This window comes from Mytilus trossulus, chromosome 6, assembly GCF_036588685.1.
Source record: "Mytilus trossulus isolate FHL-02 chromosome 6, PNRI_Mtr1.1.1.hap1, whole genome shotgun sequence".
NCBI classification, from domain to species: Eukaryota; Metazoa; Mollusca; class Bivalvia; order Mytilida; family Mytilidae; genus Mytilus; species Mytilus trossulus.
Window position 1 is genome coordinate 88663927 of NC_086378.1, and position 22566 is coordinate 88686492.

At 32.1% G+C, this 22566-nt stretch overlaps 1 protein-coding gene across 2 annotated transcripts; it reads right to left on the reverse strand.

Annotated features, from left to right (window-relative positions):
- Positions 1–340: 340 nt before the first annotated feature.
- Positions 341–13869, reverse strand: LOC134722165 (trehalase-like). Of its 2 annotated transcripts, none has more exons than XM_063585733.1 (13): positions 13486–13869; positions 12114–12210; positions 11374–11503; positions 10760–10847; positions 9559–9659; positions 8483–8575; positions 6757–6996; positions 5689–5738; positions 4941–5138; positions 3567–3787; positions 2506–2730; positions 1507–1560; positions 341–927 (listed from the first exon to the last, which is right to left on the reverse strand). In XM_063585733.1, exons 2-13 carry the CDS (start codon positions 12172–12174, stop codon positions 760–762), a joined length of 1629 nt encoding a protein of 542 aa, XP_063441803.1. In that variant the 5' UTR covers positions 12175–12210; positions 13486–13869; the 3' UTR covers positions 341–759. The 2 variants fall into 2 exon arrangements, with proteins under 2 accessions (XP_063441803.1, XP_063441802.1); XM_063585732.1 differs by having other exon boundaries at positions 12114–12214.
- Positions 13870–22566: the final 8697 nt, after the last annotated feature.

A 22566-nucleotide genomic window follows, 5' to 3' on the forward strand; every position in this document is an offset into this window, starting at 1 on the left:
GGAACAGTCTTGTACAACTGGGTTCACATGCATATACATTTGATTAAGGTCAGTATATAGTCTGTGTGTTTTCTGCTGTTTTCTGCTCTTTGGTCTAGTTGTTATCTGTTTGACACATTCCCAAAGTTCATTCCCAACTTTATTTAACATCAATAATGTATGAGTGAAGGTTTCAGATTCTTTTTTTTTGAGAAAATTTATTTTAAATTGTTTATAACGAATATTTCTTCAATGTTCTGTCATGTCTTGTATATGTTTGAAGCAAAGATAATAAACACTTTTTAAGACAAGAAATACTTTCAAAATCATAGCCAAATCGCATTGAAAATAATTGTGCTTCTGATAATAGTTATCGAAGGTAACAGGCATACAATTTGTTACGCACAACGCGCGTTTCGTCATCATAAGACTCACCAGTGACGCTCAGAATCATAATAGTTATAATGCCAAACAAGTATAAAGTCGAAGAGCATTGAGGACACAAAATACCAAACAACAGTTGAGGTAAATAGGCTAAGGGTATCTATGTCTGGGATCTCATCAATCCTTAGAATTTCGAATAATTCATTCTTTTGCAAACAGTCAATTTATAAAAATGACAATATAATTGGTTTTCATGTCAACACCAAAGTGCTGACTACTGGTCTGGTCATAAAAGTAATTTAAACATTTTCATGGCTATTCCAAGCCAAAAGAAAGCTACAACTTTTGTAACTTCAAATTTTAATAGTGTAACAATTAACACCACCAATACTACTTTTAACTGGAATAAACAATATAAGCTAGTAAAATAATTAAAATGTTTGATTTAGAAATAACACAACCGTTTATGCACGTTGATTGTGGATTAGAATCAGGGGTTGTGAGGCCGTTACCATATGTCTGCAGAATTTCCAAGGCAACACCATTTGTCCATCCAAATCCTTCCTGATTTGTAAAATAAACGAGAATATCAGACAAGAAATGAAATGCTGTTTATATTTAAAATTAGTCTAGTCAATATATAATAATAAGCAAAAAAGATATTTAACATATTTTAGGAAATTGGTAACGACTAAATGATACTAAGAAGGTTATGTCCATCATATAAGTTAGAGGCATGTCGCTTTCAGATTAAGTGCCATTTACTCTATAAAAAAAAACCATCTGTACCGAATCATGACGGAAGAGGATTTCTACACTGACTAAGATTTAATACTCTCCAACTGTCAGAATAAGGACGATCTAGCTAATGTTCGTGTTGTTATAATGCTGCATGTTGAAGAACCCAGACACTTTTAAAGTTTTGTCTTCATCTTATTTGCTTCATTGCTTTTGTTTCTAGTTGTGCCAGCTAATAGAAAATGCATAGAAAATGCATAATTGCATAAGTATACATTATTGTTAAAATCATATTTAATTATCTTCCAACATTTTAAAATCAAAACAAGAATGTATACTAATGGTCGGTTAAAGCCCAAACAGTTTTCATATACAAAATAACGTAATAAATGACGTGAAACGTACCTGTATATCATATTCACCTCCTCCACCTCGAGTACCTGGCTCAAGTACATTATACTGAAATACACAAAGTGTTTAAAAAACAAATTAACCGACATATACTCTGCAGGTGCTGAAACGACAAGTCCATAATAAAAAACAAAAACTCCAAGGAAAATTCAAAACGGAAAGTCCTAATCAAATTGAAAAAATCTAAAACACAAACACACCAATCGAATTGATAACAACTGTCATATTTCTGACTTGAGAGAGTCCGTGGCGGAAATTGAGCAAGTCATGAAATGTTTCCTTTGAAAACACAGACACACAGATGTTATTGAAAATGACAATGACAAAGGAACCTGATTTTCTTAAAAAATAAAATTCTTTTCTGTCTTCTCCTACGAATTTCATTAATAAGTGATTTCAAATTGCATTTTAGGGTAAACAAATCACTACTTTAGTTTGAATTGATAAAGTGAAGTAGAAAAAACTTGGTGGAATTGGAACTACGTACATGGAAAAATACTGTGAAATACACATTGTTGTACAAATAAAGACAACAGTAGTATGCCGCTGTTAAAAAGTCATAATTCGATTGAGAAAACAACACATCTACTAAGTTACCAACTGCTCAATTGTAGATATAATTTCAGTGTATCATATCGTTATATCATTGCTCGTTCATATTATCAAATCAAATGTAACATTTTAACGTTGTTTTTCCGTTGTGTCGTTTGTTTTCTCTTATATTTGAGTGTAAATTCACATTACTATAAGACATGTCACGGTGCTTTTCTATCCCAAATTCATGTATTGGTTTTGATTTTATATTTGTTATTCTCATCAGATTTTGTCTAATGCTTAGTCCGTTTCTGTGTGTGTTGCATTTTTATGTTGTGTCGTTGTTCAACTCTTATATTTAATGCGTTTCCCTCAGTTTTAGTTTGTTGCCCCAGTTTTGTTTTTGTCCATAGATTTACGAGTTTTGAACAGCGGTATACTACTGTTGCCTTTATTTACCTTTTCAAACATGCCTCTAGTTCTTTGCCAACCTAGAAAGTTGCTGTCGAGCCATGAAGAAGCTAATTTTCGAGCCATTTGCTCAGTCTGGTAAATACTTTCCAAAGACCATATCATTATCTGTTGTAGTGGAGACCAACCGTTTGGAAAATCCCACTGTTGTCCAGTGTTATCTAAAGAGGTTGGAACTCCTCCTTTCGATATGTATTCTGATATCTTATTAGTCTGAAAACGTACTAAAATACAATTTAATTTATTCCTTGGAAATATTTTTTTTAAAAGAAAAAAAAATGTCTATAATGTCAAGGTAATTAGAGAAATAAAGGTAAAAAATAGGATGAACAATTAAATTCCTGATTTGAACAAGTCTCATATATATAAAGCAAAGATATTATAATCGATTATAATTTGCTTACCTTTTATCGTGAAGTTTGTCTTAAAAGATTTTAGTGTAAACATTTAAGAAATTATTTGCTTAAATGTAAAAAATGTCACAAAATGTGCACATGATTCCACAGGGAAGGTTAGTAGATTAAACAAAGTTTTATGGTCTCACTTACATTTCATTCTTCGTACATACCAATCAAAACATGTATTCCAGACAAACAGTCACGGAGCAAGATACATTTTTCAATAGATATACAGATTGCACCAACATTTTATGTATCAAATATGTGTTATAAGAGTGTGCATTACTAGACGCAGAATTAAGTTTGTGAAGGGGCATCAACAAGGCGGCATAGTAATGCGACTAATAAGTATATGCATAAGGTTAACAAGGGAGCATATTCCGTCCGCTTAAATCCGCCTCTGATGGCATAGAAGACATACATACTTAAAGCTTTGTGTTAAGTAGTTAAGAATGAAGTACATGATGTAATGGTTCATTTGAAAATACTTTATAATCTCTTTCTTTTGATCAAATTTGTGACATAATCAGTCCCTGTACATGTAATCTATTTCTATCTCAATTTGTACAGAAATAAATGATTCATTTGAAAACCATTTTGAAATTTACCTCTCGTTAATTTGAAAATCAAACACAAACGACAGTTAATTACCTTTAAATATTGTAATATTTTTTCCTTCTTTTCATTGGTTAAATCTGTACACTCCATATATACAGGGAAAATATTGGACATATAAAAATACTCCCTTGATTTATTAGTATGTAGTGAAAAGTCATGCCATATTCCTGCATCTGTATTGTATAACACAGCTTCGATGGCTTCTTTACGATTCGTTAGTTTTTGATAGTAGTATTGTTCTTTTGTAGAATTACCTGAAAATAAAAAAAGATATGGCAAAATAAGAAAGACATATTTGGATGCATGCAATTTATAAAACGTATTGTTTTTTTGTTTTAACCAATAACCAATCGTATGACAGAATGTCATAGCGAACCATTCTAAGATGTTGGTAAAAACGAAGTGTAACCTTAGTTTATGAAAACCCACAAACATTTCCTAACTTAACATTTAAATTAGTCGACACTACGGCTGTTGGAATATTAATCCTTAAGTGTATCATCGGCCCAGTAACAGAAGCTCGGAATTTACATGATATATATTTTGTTTTAATAATATTCTCTGTTGATTCGTTTAGAAATTATTAAGAAACTCAATGTTCCCAACTACTTGATATTTGATTAATTTGGTTTATTCTTTAGCCCCCTTTTGTTTATTTACCTCCTTACGCGTTCAAGCAAATTTATATATACAGCATTAGCTTTAAATGTCTTGGGTTCAGGCATTTCAAAATTAATCCAGAAAAACGATTTGGATGAAGCAAATTTTCAAGTGTTATTTTTAATGTACATATTAAAATTCATAAACGTTGTTACCACACGAGTCATCAAAAAGATAAACTGAAAAAAGTGAATGTAAATATATACTTAGTAGGTGTAGAAAAAAGCAAATATGTGCGTAACATATTAGTATGCAAATATAATAATCCTGTTCTGTCCTTAAAATGTCCTGTACCAAGTCAGGAAAATGGCCATTGTTATACTATAGTTCGTTTCCGTGTGTGTAAAATTTAATGTTTTGTTTCTGTTGTGTCGTAGTTCTTCTTATTTTTAATTTGTAACCCGGATTTGTTTTTTTCTCTCAATCGATTGATGAATTTCGAACAGCGGTATACTACTGTTGCCTTTATCTGTAACAGTTAATTGACATAACGAGACGAACAAGTGAAATCGTACAACAGATGCATATCAATATACATATTTTGCACCCTCTCTGTACCTAACTATAACAGAACAAAATATGACTTAAATTTTTAGTTTAAAACGTTTGTTTATTTCAATAGGCCTAATTCAACTAGTTTCTTATTAATATTTGTTTTAGTTTTCAATACTGATGAAATGTTTTTGAATGGGAGCAAAATTCACAAATGACACGGTTACATAATTTACAGACTAAATTTTGCTTTACCAATAATTCCGGCGAATTTCATTAAGATCCTCTCATTTAAACAAAGTATACTGTTGAGGTCAACTGGAATTATATCCATGGTTGCTATAGTATTCAGTGTTAAATTCTCCCCCTTTCCTCTGGAAAACCAGCGTGAAGAAAAATCCCAACCTGATTCGCAAGCAGATACTAAGTTTGAATACAGTTTGTGTCTGTCAGCTATAAGACAAAAAAAAATCAAAATCGTTAGCTTATTAATGTTTCAATAAATATATCACAGCTTTCAAACACTCTTTTGTCAGTCGTAACTTTATGAAAAAAAAATCTCATAATTATTACTTTCTAGGAATCGCTAGGATATGTATTGCATTGTTTGTTGGTACAGTTTGCAACAAGACAGAATCTTACAGTTAAGATATCCGTCCAAAAACCCATCTGACAAAGCTGAGAACAATACAGTTGATACATATGAAACAATGGTAGAAAGGGCGGCGTATTTTAGACTTTCTTTAGTTATCATTGAGTAAAAATGTGTTAACAAAATATGTTCTAACGTGAAAAAAGTTCTAACAAATTCCATATATATAAATTGTTAAAACCACCCTTTACAGAATAACGCGAAAACTTGTGTTATATAAAGAAAAATAATATTTACTTTGCCATTAATGACATCAACTAAATGCTTGAGTCTGTGCATTATTTTATTTTAAATGTTTAGAGTTTGTTTATCCTCTTCATCAATTTTTGTCTCGTATCAGTTAATATTTACCTATATTTCTTTGCTCTGCCGTCCTTACATCTTCAAAATAAGACTCTGGTCTGCAAATAATGAAATTGTTAGTTGTGCAAGCAAACAATAATAGCGGTAGGAAAAACAGAAATTTCTTGAATTTATTTTCTTGGAAATCATTTTAAATTTACAAATGGAATGCATTACAGTAAACCGTTACGGTTTTAGTTTTCGTGTAATTTCCTTAGACTAGGAGAACCAGATTTATCCTGCAATAAGCCAACTATTGTACAAATAACAGTTATACAAAAAAAATGCCATGTTGAGCAAGCGGTAATAGGAACATTTCTTTTTTCCGTACCTATTCGTTTTGTGGTGCTCTTCGCGGTCTGCGTTTAAACCATGTCGATTTCTTTAAAATATTAGGAAGAATTATTTGATTTCAATAACTAAAGTTACAAGTGTTAACTTCAGTGTAAAAACAATATATGTACATTGTCTAAAAATATAAAATGTGTTTGTACTCGCTACGAATCAAGAGACATGTTCAAGAATATTGGACCCTTTGCAAGCGAGATAACCCAAGTTGTTTAAGATTTTTTTTATAAAAACTCTGATTGTTTTAAATTATTCACCGAGATATAATTTTATTATAACACGTGATATATCGTATGTGTATTTAAATTAAGTCTTTATAATTTTGGTAAATTGACATAACCTATGTTGTGATTTGTAGATTTGTTAGTCATTCGGTGGTATTCTGTTTCATGCCAAATTGTTTTCAGTTGATCTTGAAGTTTGTGTATCTTATTGATATCTTTATTCTAATACCGCATTAATTAATCATATTAATTTATTATCATTTATATTAATGCAACAAGTCATAATTTTCTCAAACTAGCTATGACCAATCATTGCCATATCTCTGTTGAATTATTCTATTGCATGTCGTCATTGTTTTTTTTATCTGTATGTATGTCTTTAACAAATCTTCTACAATGAGATGCCAGGTTTATTTATCTATAACACTAGATGCATATACTAAGTAACATTCCTGCCACCTAACCTCTCAGTAATCTGATTATTCCAGTATAACCTTTCACTTACCTTGGTTTGCTTACGTCTGATTTGTACTGGTTCAATGTATGCATCTTCCCATCCTTTTCTACTGATGCAGTTCTATGGTTCATCCAGAATTGATATTCAGCTTCTAATGTATGCAGATTACTTCTGATGAATTCCGAATCTCCTGTTGCCTTATAATATTCGTACATCATTGGAATAAAAAATGGAGGCTGCGATCTTCTGGAGAAATATGTTCTTCCACCATTAGGTATAAAGCCAAATCTAAAAACATGAAAATGATTTCAGTCACAAATGTTTGACTTAGTAAACTGAGAACTGTTTAGTCATTTCAAAATCAACTGATGTACAATTGGTGAATCTAACAATTGTAGTGTTTTTGACCCAGGCCAGGCTCCAAAGATTTTTTTTAGTTGTATGGTTTTTAAACAACTTTTATTGAATAAAAATAATGTATCATTGTCAGTTATGTGGGACACCAATGCTTATTGCGGCATTGGGTAATATAATAATAATCGCCCTATTTCATGATGTGAACTAAGCATACGAATAACGTATCTGAAAGAACAGCCGCAGTAGGGAAGATTCTGCAGCCGCAGTAGGGAAGACACTGCATACTCCTTTTGAGTGTAGGATTGCTTGAATCGATCTAAAGCTTTAAAACACTCTATATTAAACTATCTTGTCCTGACCAGAATAAAATTACTGCAACCGCATGACATTCTTTGGACGGACTATAACTTTGTGAGCTTGTACGATACCCATCTGACTCATTATATGGGTCTTGTAAAAATATGGATTTATTTAGATTACGTTTCGAATAAATTATCAGATTCTGTCTACAACCGGATATCAAGAATCTGTCAATTAATTTGTGTATGTTTAGTTTAAAAACATGTAATAAAAACTTAAAATGGACAGAAATGCTTTACATTTTAAAACGTAACTTGTGTAAAAGCATTCTGCCAAGGATAGTCTTCTAATAACTTTATTGCACTCTTTATAAACAAGATTTGTTCAACAACAAGGTACATTAGTTTTAACCTTGAATAAGTTGGATCATTTGCACATCCTAATGCGCTTTTTAAAATTTTATTTTACAGTTGATTGAAAATTACAAAAGACTATGTTACATCTTTGAAAACATGTCTCCGTGTTGAAGGCCGTACTTTAACCTATAATGGTTTAATTTTTAAATTGTTATTTGGATGGAGAGTTGTCTCATTGGCACTCACACCACATCTTCCTATATCTATTTATCTGTTTATGGTTGATACGAAAAAAAAGTTATTTGCCTGAAAATACACATATTGTGTAGCTAAAACTCGCTTTTACAAAATTTTGGAAATTATTTTATTAATGAAACATATCTTTCTCATTAAAAGCTTTGATATCTAGTCCGGAATATGTTATCTCTTTAGTCCTGTTTAGTTTATAAGCTCTTAAAAAATTTTTGTATGTTCATATATCTTGACCTCGAGCATTAATGAAGAGACGTTTATTAATTAAATGGGCAGAAAATTTGGACCGTTAATTTTATTATAATGTTTTTTATTTTTTATCAACTTTGCTCTTCAACTTTGTATTTATTTGGCTTTTTTAAACTATTTTGATATGAGCGTCACTGATGAGTCTTATGTAGACGAAACGCGCGTCTGGCGTATAAAATTATAATCCTGGTACTTTTGATAACTAATTATGATATGCAAACTATATACATTTGCCAAGATTTCCAGTTTGCAAACCTTACGTTTTGACATAGTGTATAAAATTTTCCATCATTCCTTTGACTGTAGTTTTCATTTCACATACCAGTAATCCCTTAATTACCCAGTAGGAATCCCTGAAAAAGAATCTTCAAAACCTTAATATTCGTATACTATTTAATGCATGTGTATATATGTTTTGATTCAAATCCAGATCGTTCTTTTTTTGTTAAGTAAACGATCCTGTTTGTTTCTGTATGTTACCAAATCGACTCAGAAACTTGAAGATCGGTACACAACTGTCGCCTAAACAGTGCATACCGCCATGGGATTGGAATTTGATTCCAAGTTTGGCAAAATATATATATTACAAATAAACATAAGGCCAAATTTTAAAGAATAAGATAATGCAATCAGTACATTGAAGGGTAGACAATCCCCATACCTTTTTAGCCATACCTTTTTATTTTCATCCTCTACTTATTTTATAGTGACAGAGTTACATTTTATCGTTTTAATTTTGACATGATGTTTGCATTGATATATTGGTTTTGATGCAGCTACATTTACACATAATATAAAATGACATAATCCATTAACAAATTTAATATCAATATATAAAAGTTCATTGTTTAACCTTAAAAGAACATTTAAAGACTACATGTATAGCATCTATATAAGTATATAATCAGTAGAAATAATTTTGATTTTGTTTGATTTGCAAAATTCAAAACCCAAGCAAAACCCTTGCTAAAGGTATGCGTTATTTTGCCTGTGTGGAATGTATACATAAGAAGCCCCATTCGATTAGAATGAAGACTTTTAATTCAACGCTTTATATAGGATGAGTGTCATGCACCCTGCAAATCCTTGCAACAATTATCTAAAGAAGCTTTTGCAATGCAACATGCCAGCCTCTACCCACAACACTCTAAATTTCCAGTGGCAAAGCTTATTACCCGCATTTCGTTTTTAATCTAGTATATTCAATATAACGGTTCATTTCATATTGATTCAAACTGGTAACTAAGTCTTGCTATCGTATGTTTTCCATACTGAAAATGTAAACGTTCCTGAAACGCCATATATATAGTTAACTATTATAATATTATGAAAATACCAATAAAATGTCTCCCTGAATCGACCACCAGGAACAATAAAGGGTTTCGGTAAATAGATCATCGAATATCGATCTGGATTCAACTTCACATCGTCTTTTACCTAAAAATAAAGGCTGCATACAAGTGAATTAAAACAAAACCGATATAGATATGTATCTAATTTCGCTTTTAAGAAACCGTAGTAGAAAACGGTCTCTTCTTGACCAATAATAGAAAGATGCATGGTAAGTTTCACTTGCACTCCCTCGGACTAACAGGCTGATCTGACCAGAGTGCTTGTGAAATATAATTGAATAGAACATGTAAATCTGTTATATTTGAGGATTTTTTTAAATCAATTGTAAACCATTACTTGAATTTGAAACATTATTCAGTGCTTAGATTACTTTAAAAGATATTATATATTTTTTCGTCAGTAATGAGAAAGGTATACCGGTGTATATAGGATTTACTGTAATTAAAATAAGATGATTCAAACTATAAATAGTAAAATCACAAAAATACTGAACTAAGAGGAAAATCAATTTGGAAAGTCCATAATCACATGGCAAAATCAAAAAACAAAACGCATCAAAAACGAATGGACAAGAACTGTCATATTCCTGACTTGGTACAGGCATTTTCAAATGTAGAAAATGGTGGATTAAACATGGTTCTATAGCACTAACCCTCTCACTTTAATAACAGTCTCATCAAATTCCGCTACATTTACATGATGCGTCAAAAAATAATAAGTCACAATTAATAAAATAGTCAAAATATGGGTACATCAGTCATCTGTTTCCATTCTGATTGTACATACAGTTTCTTCTGTAACAATATGTATAAACGTTTTGGCAATATATAAAAGCAACAGTAGTATCCCACTGTTCAATAGCCATAAATCGATTAAGCGAAAGCTAATCCGAATCACCAAGGAAAACACATTGATAGATTGTGGGTTTCTTATGTGCACCAATTACGCCCCTACAATATCAGACTAATTCCTGTATTGATATAAATTACAGTTATGACAAAACACAGCAAAGATTCGTCAATAGGATGAAATTAATATCACTATCTGTTAATGTGTTGCTATGTTTGCTCTAAGACACAAGAAAACTAGCATTAAACACATTTACAATGACATTTTCTTAATTAAATTACTAGTATTGTTGCTACGATACTAATTAACTATTATTATAAAGCTTACTACTATACCTTTCTTCCCAGATCTTTCCAGATTCTACAAAGGTCCCATCCAAAGTCTTTAAGTTGTGGGTCGTGTAAGTTATTTAGAAAATGTGGTCTAATTATCGGCGAAATGAAAAAAAACACAAATGAAAAAGATAAAGTGACATGAGTTTACGATCTGCATAATCAAACAGATCAAAGATATTTGATTATGAAATGTGCAAACGTTTCAAAATATCCGGGTAGTGTAATGTTTTGTTCTCTTTTGTCAATTTCACGGTATTTTTTCTATTGTAATAATGTGTGTCAAATTTCACGGTATTTTTTCTATTGTAATAATGTTATGAACAATCAGAATGGAATCTTTAACAATGGCAAATGTTTTGTTAATATGTTGGTTAAAACTACAATATACAAGAGTATATATTAAAAAAATATGATATTATTAAGTTGTTAAGTCTTTCTCGTTTGTACAATATATTTCAGTCATGCTTTAAGACTATGCACTAAAACAATATTAGAATCCGTCCTTCTTTGGTCTTTGGTATGCACTTTGTACCAGATAATATTTGGTAGTATTCATAAAACCGCATAATTTCTCAATTGTTTCAATGATATAATTTAGCTGTCTATTAACTTACAATTTCACATAATCTGTTGGAACCCATGTTTCTAATTCTTCACCAGGTCCAGTAAAATACTGAGCGACAAAGTTTTTCAATGTACTCTTAGACTGGTTTGTCAAGTTGTTAAATGCTGAGATTATTACATCTACAATTCAAAAAAAATATTGTTACGTCGTTTATCTTATGGGTTGTAATCAGCAAGGTGGTAAAAAAAGATCGTATTATTACAGCCCAGTAGTCAGCATTTTGATGATGACATGACTATCAATTATATGGTCATTTTTATAAGTTTACTGTTTGCAAAGATATGAACTACTTGAAATACCAAAGATTTTCTTATCAAAGGCATATATTACCATGCCGTATTTGGCACAACGTTTTGGAACTTTGGGTCCTCAATGATCTTCAATTTTGTTATTGTATGGCTTGTATGTGTTTTGATCTGAGCGTCACTGATGACTCTTATGAAGACGAAACGCGCGTCTGAGGTATTAAATTTTAATGCTGGTACCTATAACTATTAAGTGTACCTTATATGTCTTTACGTTTTGTACACATAATTTAAGGTATGTATTACTAAAGATAAGCACAAAAATTTACATAAACACGACCTTGTGTTAAACTAAATCAATAAAGAAACAGTAACAGATGAAGATATATACTATGCGGTATTTCAATATAAACTTTAAAACTTATAAAATTAGTAACACTCTAAAATATTACATTTCATGAAAGTTTTTTTTATACTTTCTCACCTGGATTTTCTTTCATACTCATGTCAACAAAGGTTTTGCCATCAGGAAATATCTTGGCCATTTGTATAGCATGTAATAATGGTCCATCACAGTAAATCTGGCTAATGAAATTGACATTCTATATCAACATTCAATAGAATATATAAAGGATCGTTTTTATAACATGAACTAAGTCAGGAAAATGGCAGTTGTTATCTTATAGTTCGTTTCTGTGTGTGTTGTATTGTCGTTTGTTCTGTTTTGCATTTCAGTGTTGCCGATGCTTCGTTGTTTCTCTCTTATAGTTGATGTGTTTCCTTCTGTTTTAGTTTGTAACCTGGACTAATTTTCTCTCAATCGATTTTTGAACAGCGGTATACTACTGTTGCCTGTATGTATACATATGGCGACCATTTCTACTGATATTTAACAGTTACGTTAATGTAAGTTCTGTGACATTCAATTTTCACATGCATTAACCGACAATTTACTTTAACAAACATTTAATCTTTTATAACTAGTATTTCTGCCCTCAAAATGTCACAGACATAGAGACGTTGTATGATAAACCTCAAACGATGCAAAGTAGACATCAAAGTACTATTTGCAATAAAAATTGAAAATAACTACATGTTTGTTTTCATTTTTCATTGGCTAAAAGTTACCGTCAAATCCACAGTATCGCGAATTTTTTTTGTATGTCAAATTTATACATTTTTTCAAGCTCTATCGTATTAACTTATTTTGTTATTAAGGAATGACTAATATTTTTTTCTGTTTATGAAGAAATAACATAAAAATGTGGTGCACACTAAATAACCAGCGTCGCGGGTTATTTAAAAGTGTGCACCACATTTTTTAGAATAGACAAAAAAATATTACAGTCATTTCTTCTAATTCAATTCTTAATTCCATTTTAAACCGAGAGGTAAATCATGAAAAAACGTTGATGACATCACGGTCACATGACAAAATTATGTATATGAGCTGATAAACAAACTGACGTCAACCAATCAGAAGACGTGTTACATTCACGATTAAATCATTGGATTAGACGGTGACGGTGAAAACTATTAAAACAGTACCGTTATTCCTTAATTGTAGGTCAATACAAAATGACAGTTGTTTTCCATTCGTTTGATGTTTTTAAACTTTTGATTTTGCCATTTGATTACGAACTTAGGGACTTTCTGATTCGAATTATCCTAAGAGTTCGGTATTTTTGTTATTTTGCTTTTTAAATACTATGTACTATATTGGATGTTTTTCGCATTAAAACAGAAGTATCATATTTAATTTTACTTCCCTGTGTAGACGTATCATATATATGAACGGATGCAGTTTACAAATCTGTACACTTCAATACATATCAAAGTTTTCTTCCAATTCTTACCTATCACAAGCGGCCAAATCCTCACTCAATGTATATCCATGATATCCAAAGCAAAGCAAAACAATTAAAATGAACATCCTAAATATACAGTACACGAATCATACTTGTATAAAACAGTGTATATTTGTGTATAAGTTCAGTACTGATGCGTACAGATAGTGTTACATATCTCATTTCCTCAGTGTTGTGTTGACAAAATGTATTTTATGAAAACATGCTTCAAGTTGTTTGTATAAATATTGCACAAATAAAACTTTCATCCAATAGAATCATGAATACATATGTTCATGAGCAAAACATACGCTTTTTATATTAGGTACGGTATTTTCATTCCTGATATAAACATTACGATACGATGGATTGTTTGTTTCCTGAGACATATATATGTAGGTATAACAACCTGCGTTGTTTGGTTGTTATTGGTTTATGACTTTGTCCACGTTAGCGTCTTCCGCTTCTCTTTTGGCTATTATTATTGCAGTATTAACCTTAATTTTCTTGTGGTCTTATTCTTTTTATTGTTGTAGTTAAATTGTTCATTTTCAAATATGTGTTTTTGGAGGAACCATTTGTTTAGAAAGTAAAATATAATACGCCGCTAAAAATGGATTTTTTTTGGCGATAGTCAAATTCGTGATCGACGTCAAATCGTTTAAATCAAAATCTAGAATATCTGTAAATAATTTACTTTTAAATGTTACACGTCTTCTAATTGGCTGAAAGTGTTTTGTCTATCAGCTCCTAGACACGATTTTGTCATCCGACCGCGACGTCATCGACATTTTTATCATCATTTACATTTTTTTTAGAACGACTGTAATAATTGTTCTGTCCATTCGAAATAATATAATGTCTTGCACACTTTGGAATAACCTTCTACATGGGTTATTCAGTGGGCACCATATATTTGATGTTATTTCTTCATAGACAGAAAAATATCAAAGTCCCTCTTCCAGCTAGAAGAGATTTTCTCAACCAGGGCATAACCAGCTCTGTAGGTTTTGCCAAATGCAGTTAAATGTAACATATATATGGTGAAGAAAATCCATAGTATTTTGAAATTTCAAAGTTTTGTAAATAGTTAATTTGTAATTATTACATTTCAATGATAATTTATGTAAACACATAACTACTTACTACTGGGCTGATGGCTTCAACTTGGGCTAAGTGAGTTGAAAGCCTAGTTTCTTAATACTAGTAGGTTATAAATGTATAAGCAGACAATTTTTTAATAGCTTGTTTTTCGTCATGTCAATATCGAAGCTGAGCTGATGATACCCTCGGTGACTGAAAGACCACCAGCTGAGCTAGCCATCCAGTGCTGTAAAAATTTAAAACGACGCTTAATAAATTTTATGGGCTTTTCTAGATTGTCTTCATCATAACCGTCCAATGCCGAATAGTAGTATTTAAATGCCAAGGATCTGTAATGAAAGAGTTTTAGATATATTGATGATGTCCTATCACTGAATATATATATAACCATATTTATATATGGGCATATTTCAGCCTACTTGCATCTCATATAACCCATCGAACTTGAAATTAGGGATACTATTGATAATTGAAGGACTGCTTCATACCATGATTTTTTTTTATCTCTTTATTGACACAGATGGACGACTTCATACTACAATCTATGACAAGCGGAACGATTTCAACTTCCCAATGATCAATTTCCCATTTTTCAGATGAATATATCCTTTTCCCCCATCGTATGATGTTTACATATCTCAGTTGATACGTTATGCTCGAGCATGTTCACACTACACGGACTTCATATACAGGAGTGTACGCCTTACACTGCTCCAACAAAGTAATATGATTGGTATACGTCGGTGAAACGAAGGAAGGCTAAACAAACGTATGTGCGGTCATAGATCAGACATTAACCTCAATGCTAACGACATTCTATACCAGCATTTCAACCAGCCCGCTCATTCCATCGTTTCTATGACAGTTCGCATTATCGAAAAGATATACCATAGCTCTAACAATTATAATCTTTCAACGACTCTCCGTAGACAAAAAGAAGACTACTGGATTAGACAATTGGAAACTGCAACACCGTATGGCTGCAATGACAAAATTGATGGTATAGGTATTTTATCTATTCCTTCGTGTAACTCGGTGAATGTGATGAATATTTTCAACTCTACTCCTCGACGTAGACGCAGTCGTGGTCATCGTCATTATACATCACCCTCTCTGCATGATGTCTCTATTAATGACTTTCTGCCATTCATACAAAAACCGTTAGGTATTCATCATATTCGCACGAAACTTTATTCATTACCCCTTTCAAAACTTCATTCTCTGTTCAATTTATGTTTGGAATCCACTGTTACAAACCGTCATACAAACCAATACAAACTTCAAGCTATAATTTCGGATATTGCAAGACACAGACTTTTCAAGCCTGTTCGCATTGGAAAAGATGAAAAAGAGAAAAGATCTTTTCTAAATCTTTCCTTTGCCAACAAAGGTCTTGATGGCGTCAACCTAGGCAATATCCTTCATCATAAATTAGTTCAATCGAAAATACCTCCTTATTTCAAAGACCAGTCTGTACCAATAATTTCTTATACCTATACCAAACCTATTGCAACTAAAATTTTCAATTACAAACGCGTTTTGCAGGATCTCGATATTGACGACTTCAAGTCTAAACCTCCTGATTGCTCTTGCGCTAGTTCCCAATTCACATATAATCCTGCTGGCAACGTTATTACCGGCGACCTTAACATTGTAAATAACACTTCTCTACGAAATGTGTTATCGAAAGGTCCGAAATATCGTGAGCCTAAATCCATCAATTGGAAATACAACTTTAAAATTTTGATGGATTCAGTCGAGGATTATGCCAGGCAATGGGCTAAGCGCGAGAAGGAAGACGTAGACACTCTATCCGAATGGATTAAGGCAGTGAGGTCGTTAATACAAATCAGAATTAAGAAACTGAATGGGTCCATCAATGCCCATGCTTCGTCAATATTCAAAGACCCAAATGTTGCTAAACACCTATCTGACCTTCATGATAAATATGTTATTGTCCCCGCAGACAAAGCCCCAAATAATATCGTTTTTGTCTGTTAAAGTCATTACATTAATTGCTTGATAAACGAATTAGGTATAGACAATTCACTTGGAAACTCAACATATACCCTCACGACACTTACCAAAGAGGAAATCCTGGATAATCATAGGTCTGTTCTTTGTTCCTTTGGTATTTCAACTAAAGATGAAGAACTGGATCTTCCATCACTGTATTGGATACCTAAACTACATAAGTGTCCTTACAAACAACGATACATTGCTGGGTCTTCCAAGTGCTCCACGAAACCCCTTTCTAAATTATTAACATCTATTTTATCAGCAATCAAAGACGGGCTTCAAAGTTATTGTGAAACTGCCTATTCTAGAGGTGGCGTGAATCAGATGTGGATACTTAAAAATTCCAAAGATCTTTTAGAGTACATACAATCTAACTCTCTTTCATCTTGTAACAGTATTAAAACATTTGACTTTTCTACTCTTTACACAAGTATTCCACATTTCAAACTAAAAGACAAATTAAAAGAGTTGGTATTACTTTGCTTCATAAAAAAGAATGGCCAACGTAGATACAAGTATCTGGTCTTAGGGAGGGATAAATCCTACTTTGTAAAGAATCACTCTGATTAAAACAAAAAATTCTCTGAAACCGATATTATCAAGATGCTTGATTTCTTGATTAACAACATATTTGTTACGTTCGGAGGACGTGTTGTTGAACAGACTGTCGGCATCCCAATGGGAACAAACTACTTGCTGACTTGTTTCTTTATTATTATGAGGCTGACTTCATGCAGGAACTTCTTAGGAAGAAAGAGAAGAAGTTAGCAATATCCTTTAACTCTACTTTCCGCTATATAGATGACGTTCTTTCACTAAACAATTCAAAATTTGGTGACTATGTGGATCGCATCTATCCCATCGAATTGGAGATAGAGGATACTACAGATACAGTTATGTCGGCTTCATATATTGACTTACATCTAGAAATTGACAATGAGGTTCGGTTGAAGACAAAACTTTACGACAAAAGGGATAATTTCAGCTTTCCAATTGTGAACTTTCCATTTCTAAGTAGCAACATTCCAGCAGCACCTGCATACGGGGTATATATCTCCCAACTTATACGATATTCCCGTGCTTGCATTACCTATCATGATTTTCTTGACAGAGGGTTATTGCTCACAAGGAAGCTATTAAACCAAGAGTTCCAAATGGTGAAGTTGAAATCATCCCTTCGTAAATTTTACGGACGCCATCACGAGTTGGTTGACCGTTATGGAATAACCGTTTCACAAATGATATTGGATATGTTCCTTAAGTTCCTTGTTCCTTTACCGGATTTGTAATCACATAAGCAACACGACGGGTGCCACATGTGGAGCAGGATCTGCTTACCCTTCCGGAGCACCTGAGATCACCCCTAGTTTTTGGTGGTGTTCGTGTTGTTTATTCTTTGGTTTTCTGTGTTGTGTCATGTGTACTATTGTTTTTCTGTTTGTCGTTTTCATTTTAAGCCATGGCGTTGTCAGTTTGTTTTAGATTTATGAGTTTGACTGTCCCTTTGGTATCTTTAGTCCTTCTTTAATAAGGGGGAAAGATTAATAATCATACTCCGTAAAGTTTAAAGACACCATCACGAATTAGTTAATCCGTACGATGTGTCTTTGTTTAAACTAAGTAAGGACAGTTTACTTCGTCTTAGATCATAATTTACCATTTACGTCATCATGTCTTTTTAGTACCGAACATGACCTATTCCCAAATATGACTGTTTTGATGAGTGTGAATTCGCAAAAGTGAGAGGCTTAGCGCTGTAAAACCAGGTTCTGCTTCAATCCACCATTTTCTACATTTGAAAATGCATGTACCAAGTCAGGAATATGACAGTTGCTGTCCATTCGCTTGATGTGTTTTGTCATTTGAATTTGCCAAGTGATTAGGAACTTTCCGATTGAATTTTTTCTCGGAGTTCAGTATTTATGTGATTTAACCTTTTGCTACAAGACGTGTCACGGTATTTTATATCGAACTTTTTTGGGAATTTTAGGTCATCAATGCTCTTTAACTTTATACTGATTTGGCCTTCTGACTATTCTGATATGAGCGTCACCGATGAGTGTTATGTAGATGAAACGCTCGTCTAGCGTATACAATTATAAGTCTGGTACCTTTTATAACTACTAGCATGGCGAATTGCATTTATGGGTTGTTTATTTTTGTATTTCTCTGTCCTGGATGTTCATGCATGTTTTTGTATTGTAGTCGTCTCGTGTAATATTGTCCTTTAGTGTTATATTTAACATTGCCACAAAAGCGCGAGGTTTGGTTAGCCACAGAACCAGGTTGAACCAACCATTGTTCCCTAAACTTTACTGAACCATTATAGGGAAATGGCAATTTTTATCGTATAGTTCGTTTCAGTGTACGTTACATTGTCGTGTTTTTTTTTGTTGCACTTAAGTGTTTCTGTTGTTTCGTTGTTTTCATTTTATAGTTGATGGTAACCTCAGTTTTAGTTTGTAATCCCAATTTGTTTTCTTTCAATCGATTTATAACTTTCGAACAGCGGTTTATTATTGCTGCCTTTATCTTATAAGTAAAGAGAGATAAATCCATCTAAGGTCGTCTTTTCCTGCGGGATTCGAAAACTTAGTTTCTTGATAATGTATCATTTTAAAAAACCGGACAATTTTAAGAAGTTCTTGTAAATGTTAGTGCCGAAGTACTATCTAATGATCTGGTGATATCGTAAACACGTTAATTCTACCAGGTATCCTATCGACCTAGTTCTGTTAAAATGAACACAACACTTAATGTCTTTTCTGGCTTTGCACTCATCAGAAATGTTCGATGCCTAATATTGAAAGCAAAGCATGTAGAAACAAAAAAAAAACATTTAAATAATAAAATAATAGATAAAAATGTCAAAAGTAGAGGTACAGCATTGAACATTGTGTTATAATCTTAAAAAGACAAACAAATATGTAACAAAGAAGCATAACATGGCATATGGATCAAGCATGTTAGCTAAAATTGAAGATTTACCATATTAGTGGTATTAAAACAATGACGGAATGTATGAGTACAGAGCCACGTTATATATGTAGATATAAAAAAAAACATAAAAAGGCATATAGACAAAGCACAATAGCAAAAAAGAATGACAAACATACGAGAATTATCATAGAACAATAACACAATGACGAGATCTACAAGTACAGAGCCATGTCAAATGGATATCAATAAAAAAAAAAAAGACTAAACAGTAAACGTAATATTTATAAAGACAAATAAAAGAATAGTTTATTAAAATGATAAACAACGTCAGTACCATTAATCTATACTTCAAGACCATTTGTAACAGGTGCTGTAAAAGTGGTACCGTTTATGTATAGTTGTACATTTAATCTTATTGTGTAAATGTTATCTTCACTAATACTATGTAGATTGAAATCATTCCTTAACCGAATTATACCTGACAAATAAATACAACATAAATATTTATTGATCGTGGTTAGAATTAACCTGTCTAAGTCTTCCTCAGTCTACCCTGGATTTCATACCACTTGGGTTTAATTCAGAACACGTCGTAAAGTACATGTTTATCTATGAATATAAATTGTAATGTTTCGGGGCAATTATATCTAATAATAGTCTATCCCTGTAGAAGAAGTATAATTTAGCAGTATTGTTCAAAACACAGTGCTTAAAACTGATATTAAACATTGTTAAAGGAAATTGCTGATTTCAATCTAAAACAAAAAGTACACACATTGTTTGGATAAAAGGTGAAATAGCAAAAATACCGAACTCCAAGGAAAATTCAAAAACAGAAAGACTTTTCACACAGTTCATTATTCTATTGCGCTGTATTTGTGTTATGTCGTAAATTCGTTTTAGGTGTTCGTTGTTATTCTGTTGTAAACATGTTGAGATTAACTACATGTTTATATTATTTATTTATGTATTTCGCGGTCCTGAATGCTCTTGCATTTAAGTGTACTGATTCCTGTTGTGTAATGTTTTCATTTTAGCGATATTTCTAACATTGCCATACAATCAGGAGGTTTGGTTAGCCATATAACCTAATTCAACCCACCATTTTGTTCTTAAAACGTTCTTTACCAAGTCAGGAATATGGCAGTTGTTATCACATAGCCGGTTTCCATGTATGTGGCGTTTGTTTTTAAAGCAGTTAGTGTTTCTGTTGTTCTATATTGTTTCCTCTTATAGTTTATGTGTTTTCCTCAGTTTTGGTTTGTAACACGGATTTCTTTCATTTAAATCGATTTATGACTATTTAACAGCGGCATACCACTATTGCCTTTATTCTTCAAATGGCAAAATCGTAACGTTTCAAAGCTCAGAAACGCCTGTCATATTCCTGACTTGGTACCGGTATTTCCTTATGTAAAATATGGTGGTTTATGGTGAACATGTGAGCAAAACGAACAGACATAATAGGAAAATCAAATGTAAAGACATATATTCCAAAAAACATACTTCATAGAAATAAAGAAAAAATCTAATAACCCACTAATAGGATGTTTTCGGGGAGGGAAATGTGAATTAAAAAAATAGTTCAAATATTGTATCCGTAGTATGTATATATTGTTTACGTCATTTGGTCCCTGATGGAGATTTGTTTCAGCTATAATCATACCATATCTACTCTTTTACTGGTCACACTCATTTCTAAAACTAAAATTATTATTTGTGAATTGTTATAACAATAGTCATAGTTAAAGTTTGTACCATTTAAGTGTAGGAATTCTAGATTGGTATATACAAGCTAAAAATATACACGCGTCAAATAAAAATCATCTGGTATTTCATTTATTCATTTTTTGTTTGAGGCCCAATTTAAATTCATCTGATGAAACAGTAAACACAATGAAAAGGAGGAATGATATTATGTTTTCATTAGAATTATATTGCAATTAGCAAAAGCAAGCAATATTTAAATTCTTTAAGATGAAAAAAAAACATGTATTATAAAAACGAGAATTGAAGCGAGGAATGAGTCAAAGAGTCAACCCGACCAAACAGATTACACCAATTGGTCTTCGACACAGCAAGAAAATCACGCTCCCGGAGGCGACTTTCAACTGGCTCCTAAACAATATAATGGTATACTAGTTCAGAGAAAATTGATGTCACGTTAAACTTCAAAACCTGGGAACGAACTATAGTGTTTTCTTTTATATATACTAGTATACAGATTTCCTCTAAAATCAAGTACGATTTGATCGCCATTCAGAGTTTAATAAAAGTCAATTGATACAATAGAAAATCTTAAAAATAAAGGTGGTAAACCCATGATTAACAAATATCCAAAGGTCCAAGTAAACATAGAGACAAAAATGAGAGTAAAAACAATCAGAATTACACGAAGAAGACAGGTAAGGTCGATATGGTGAGCTTCAACATAAAAAAAACGCACAAGAAAAATTAAGTTGATACAGCTTGGATGTTGTTCAAAGCGGCATAACCCAATAACAACTTTATATGTAAAATTTAAAAAAATCAATGGCATTTCGTATTAAACCTTCAAAGTTTTTGGTTGTACAGTAAGTGTACTTACAGAAAAGACGCAATGACTGTATCTATATATGTGTTTTTCGCATTAACTATTTGTTAAAAGGACAGATGGCATCAACCTAGTCACCATGCCGATTTAAATGCGGATGCGCTCTTTAAAATCTCCTGTCGACAATATGGCTTTAAACATAAATAACTAACTCTATTCAAATTGTATTTTAATATAGATATCTTTAAACGTATTTTTGATCTCGTAGTTATATGTTTGTATGATGCTTTTTCATGTCAATGATTTCTTTCGTCACTAAATTTTATTTTAATGTGATGTTATTTTATTTTAATGTGATGTTGAGGTTTAAACTCAGATTACAGTGGTGACATTGTTCCATTTGGTGAGGCTTTGATATATGCACCTATTGGTGGCCTTCGCTTGTTTTTCTGTTCGTTGACCAAATTGTTGTATTTTGAAAGAATCACCATTTC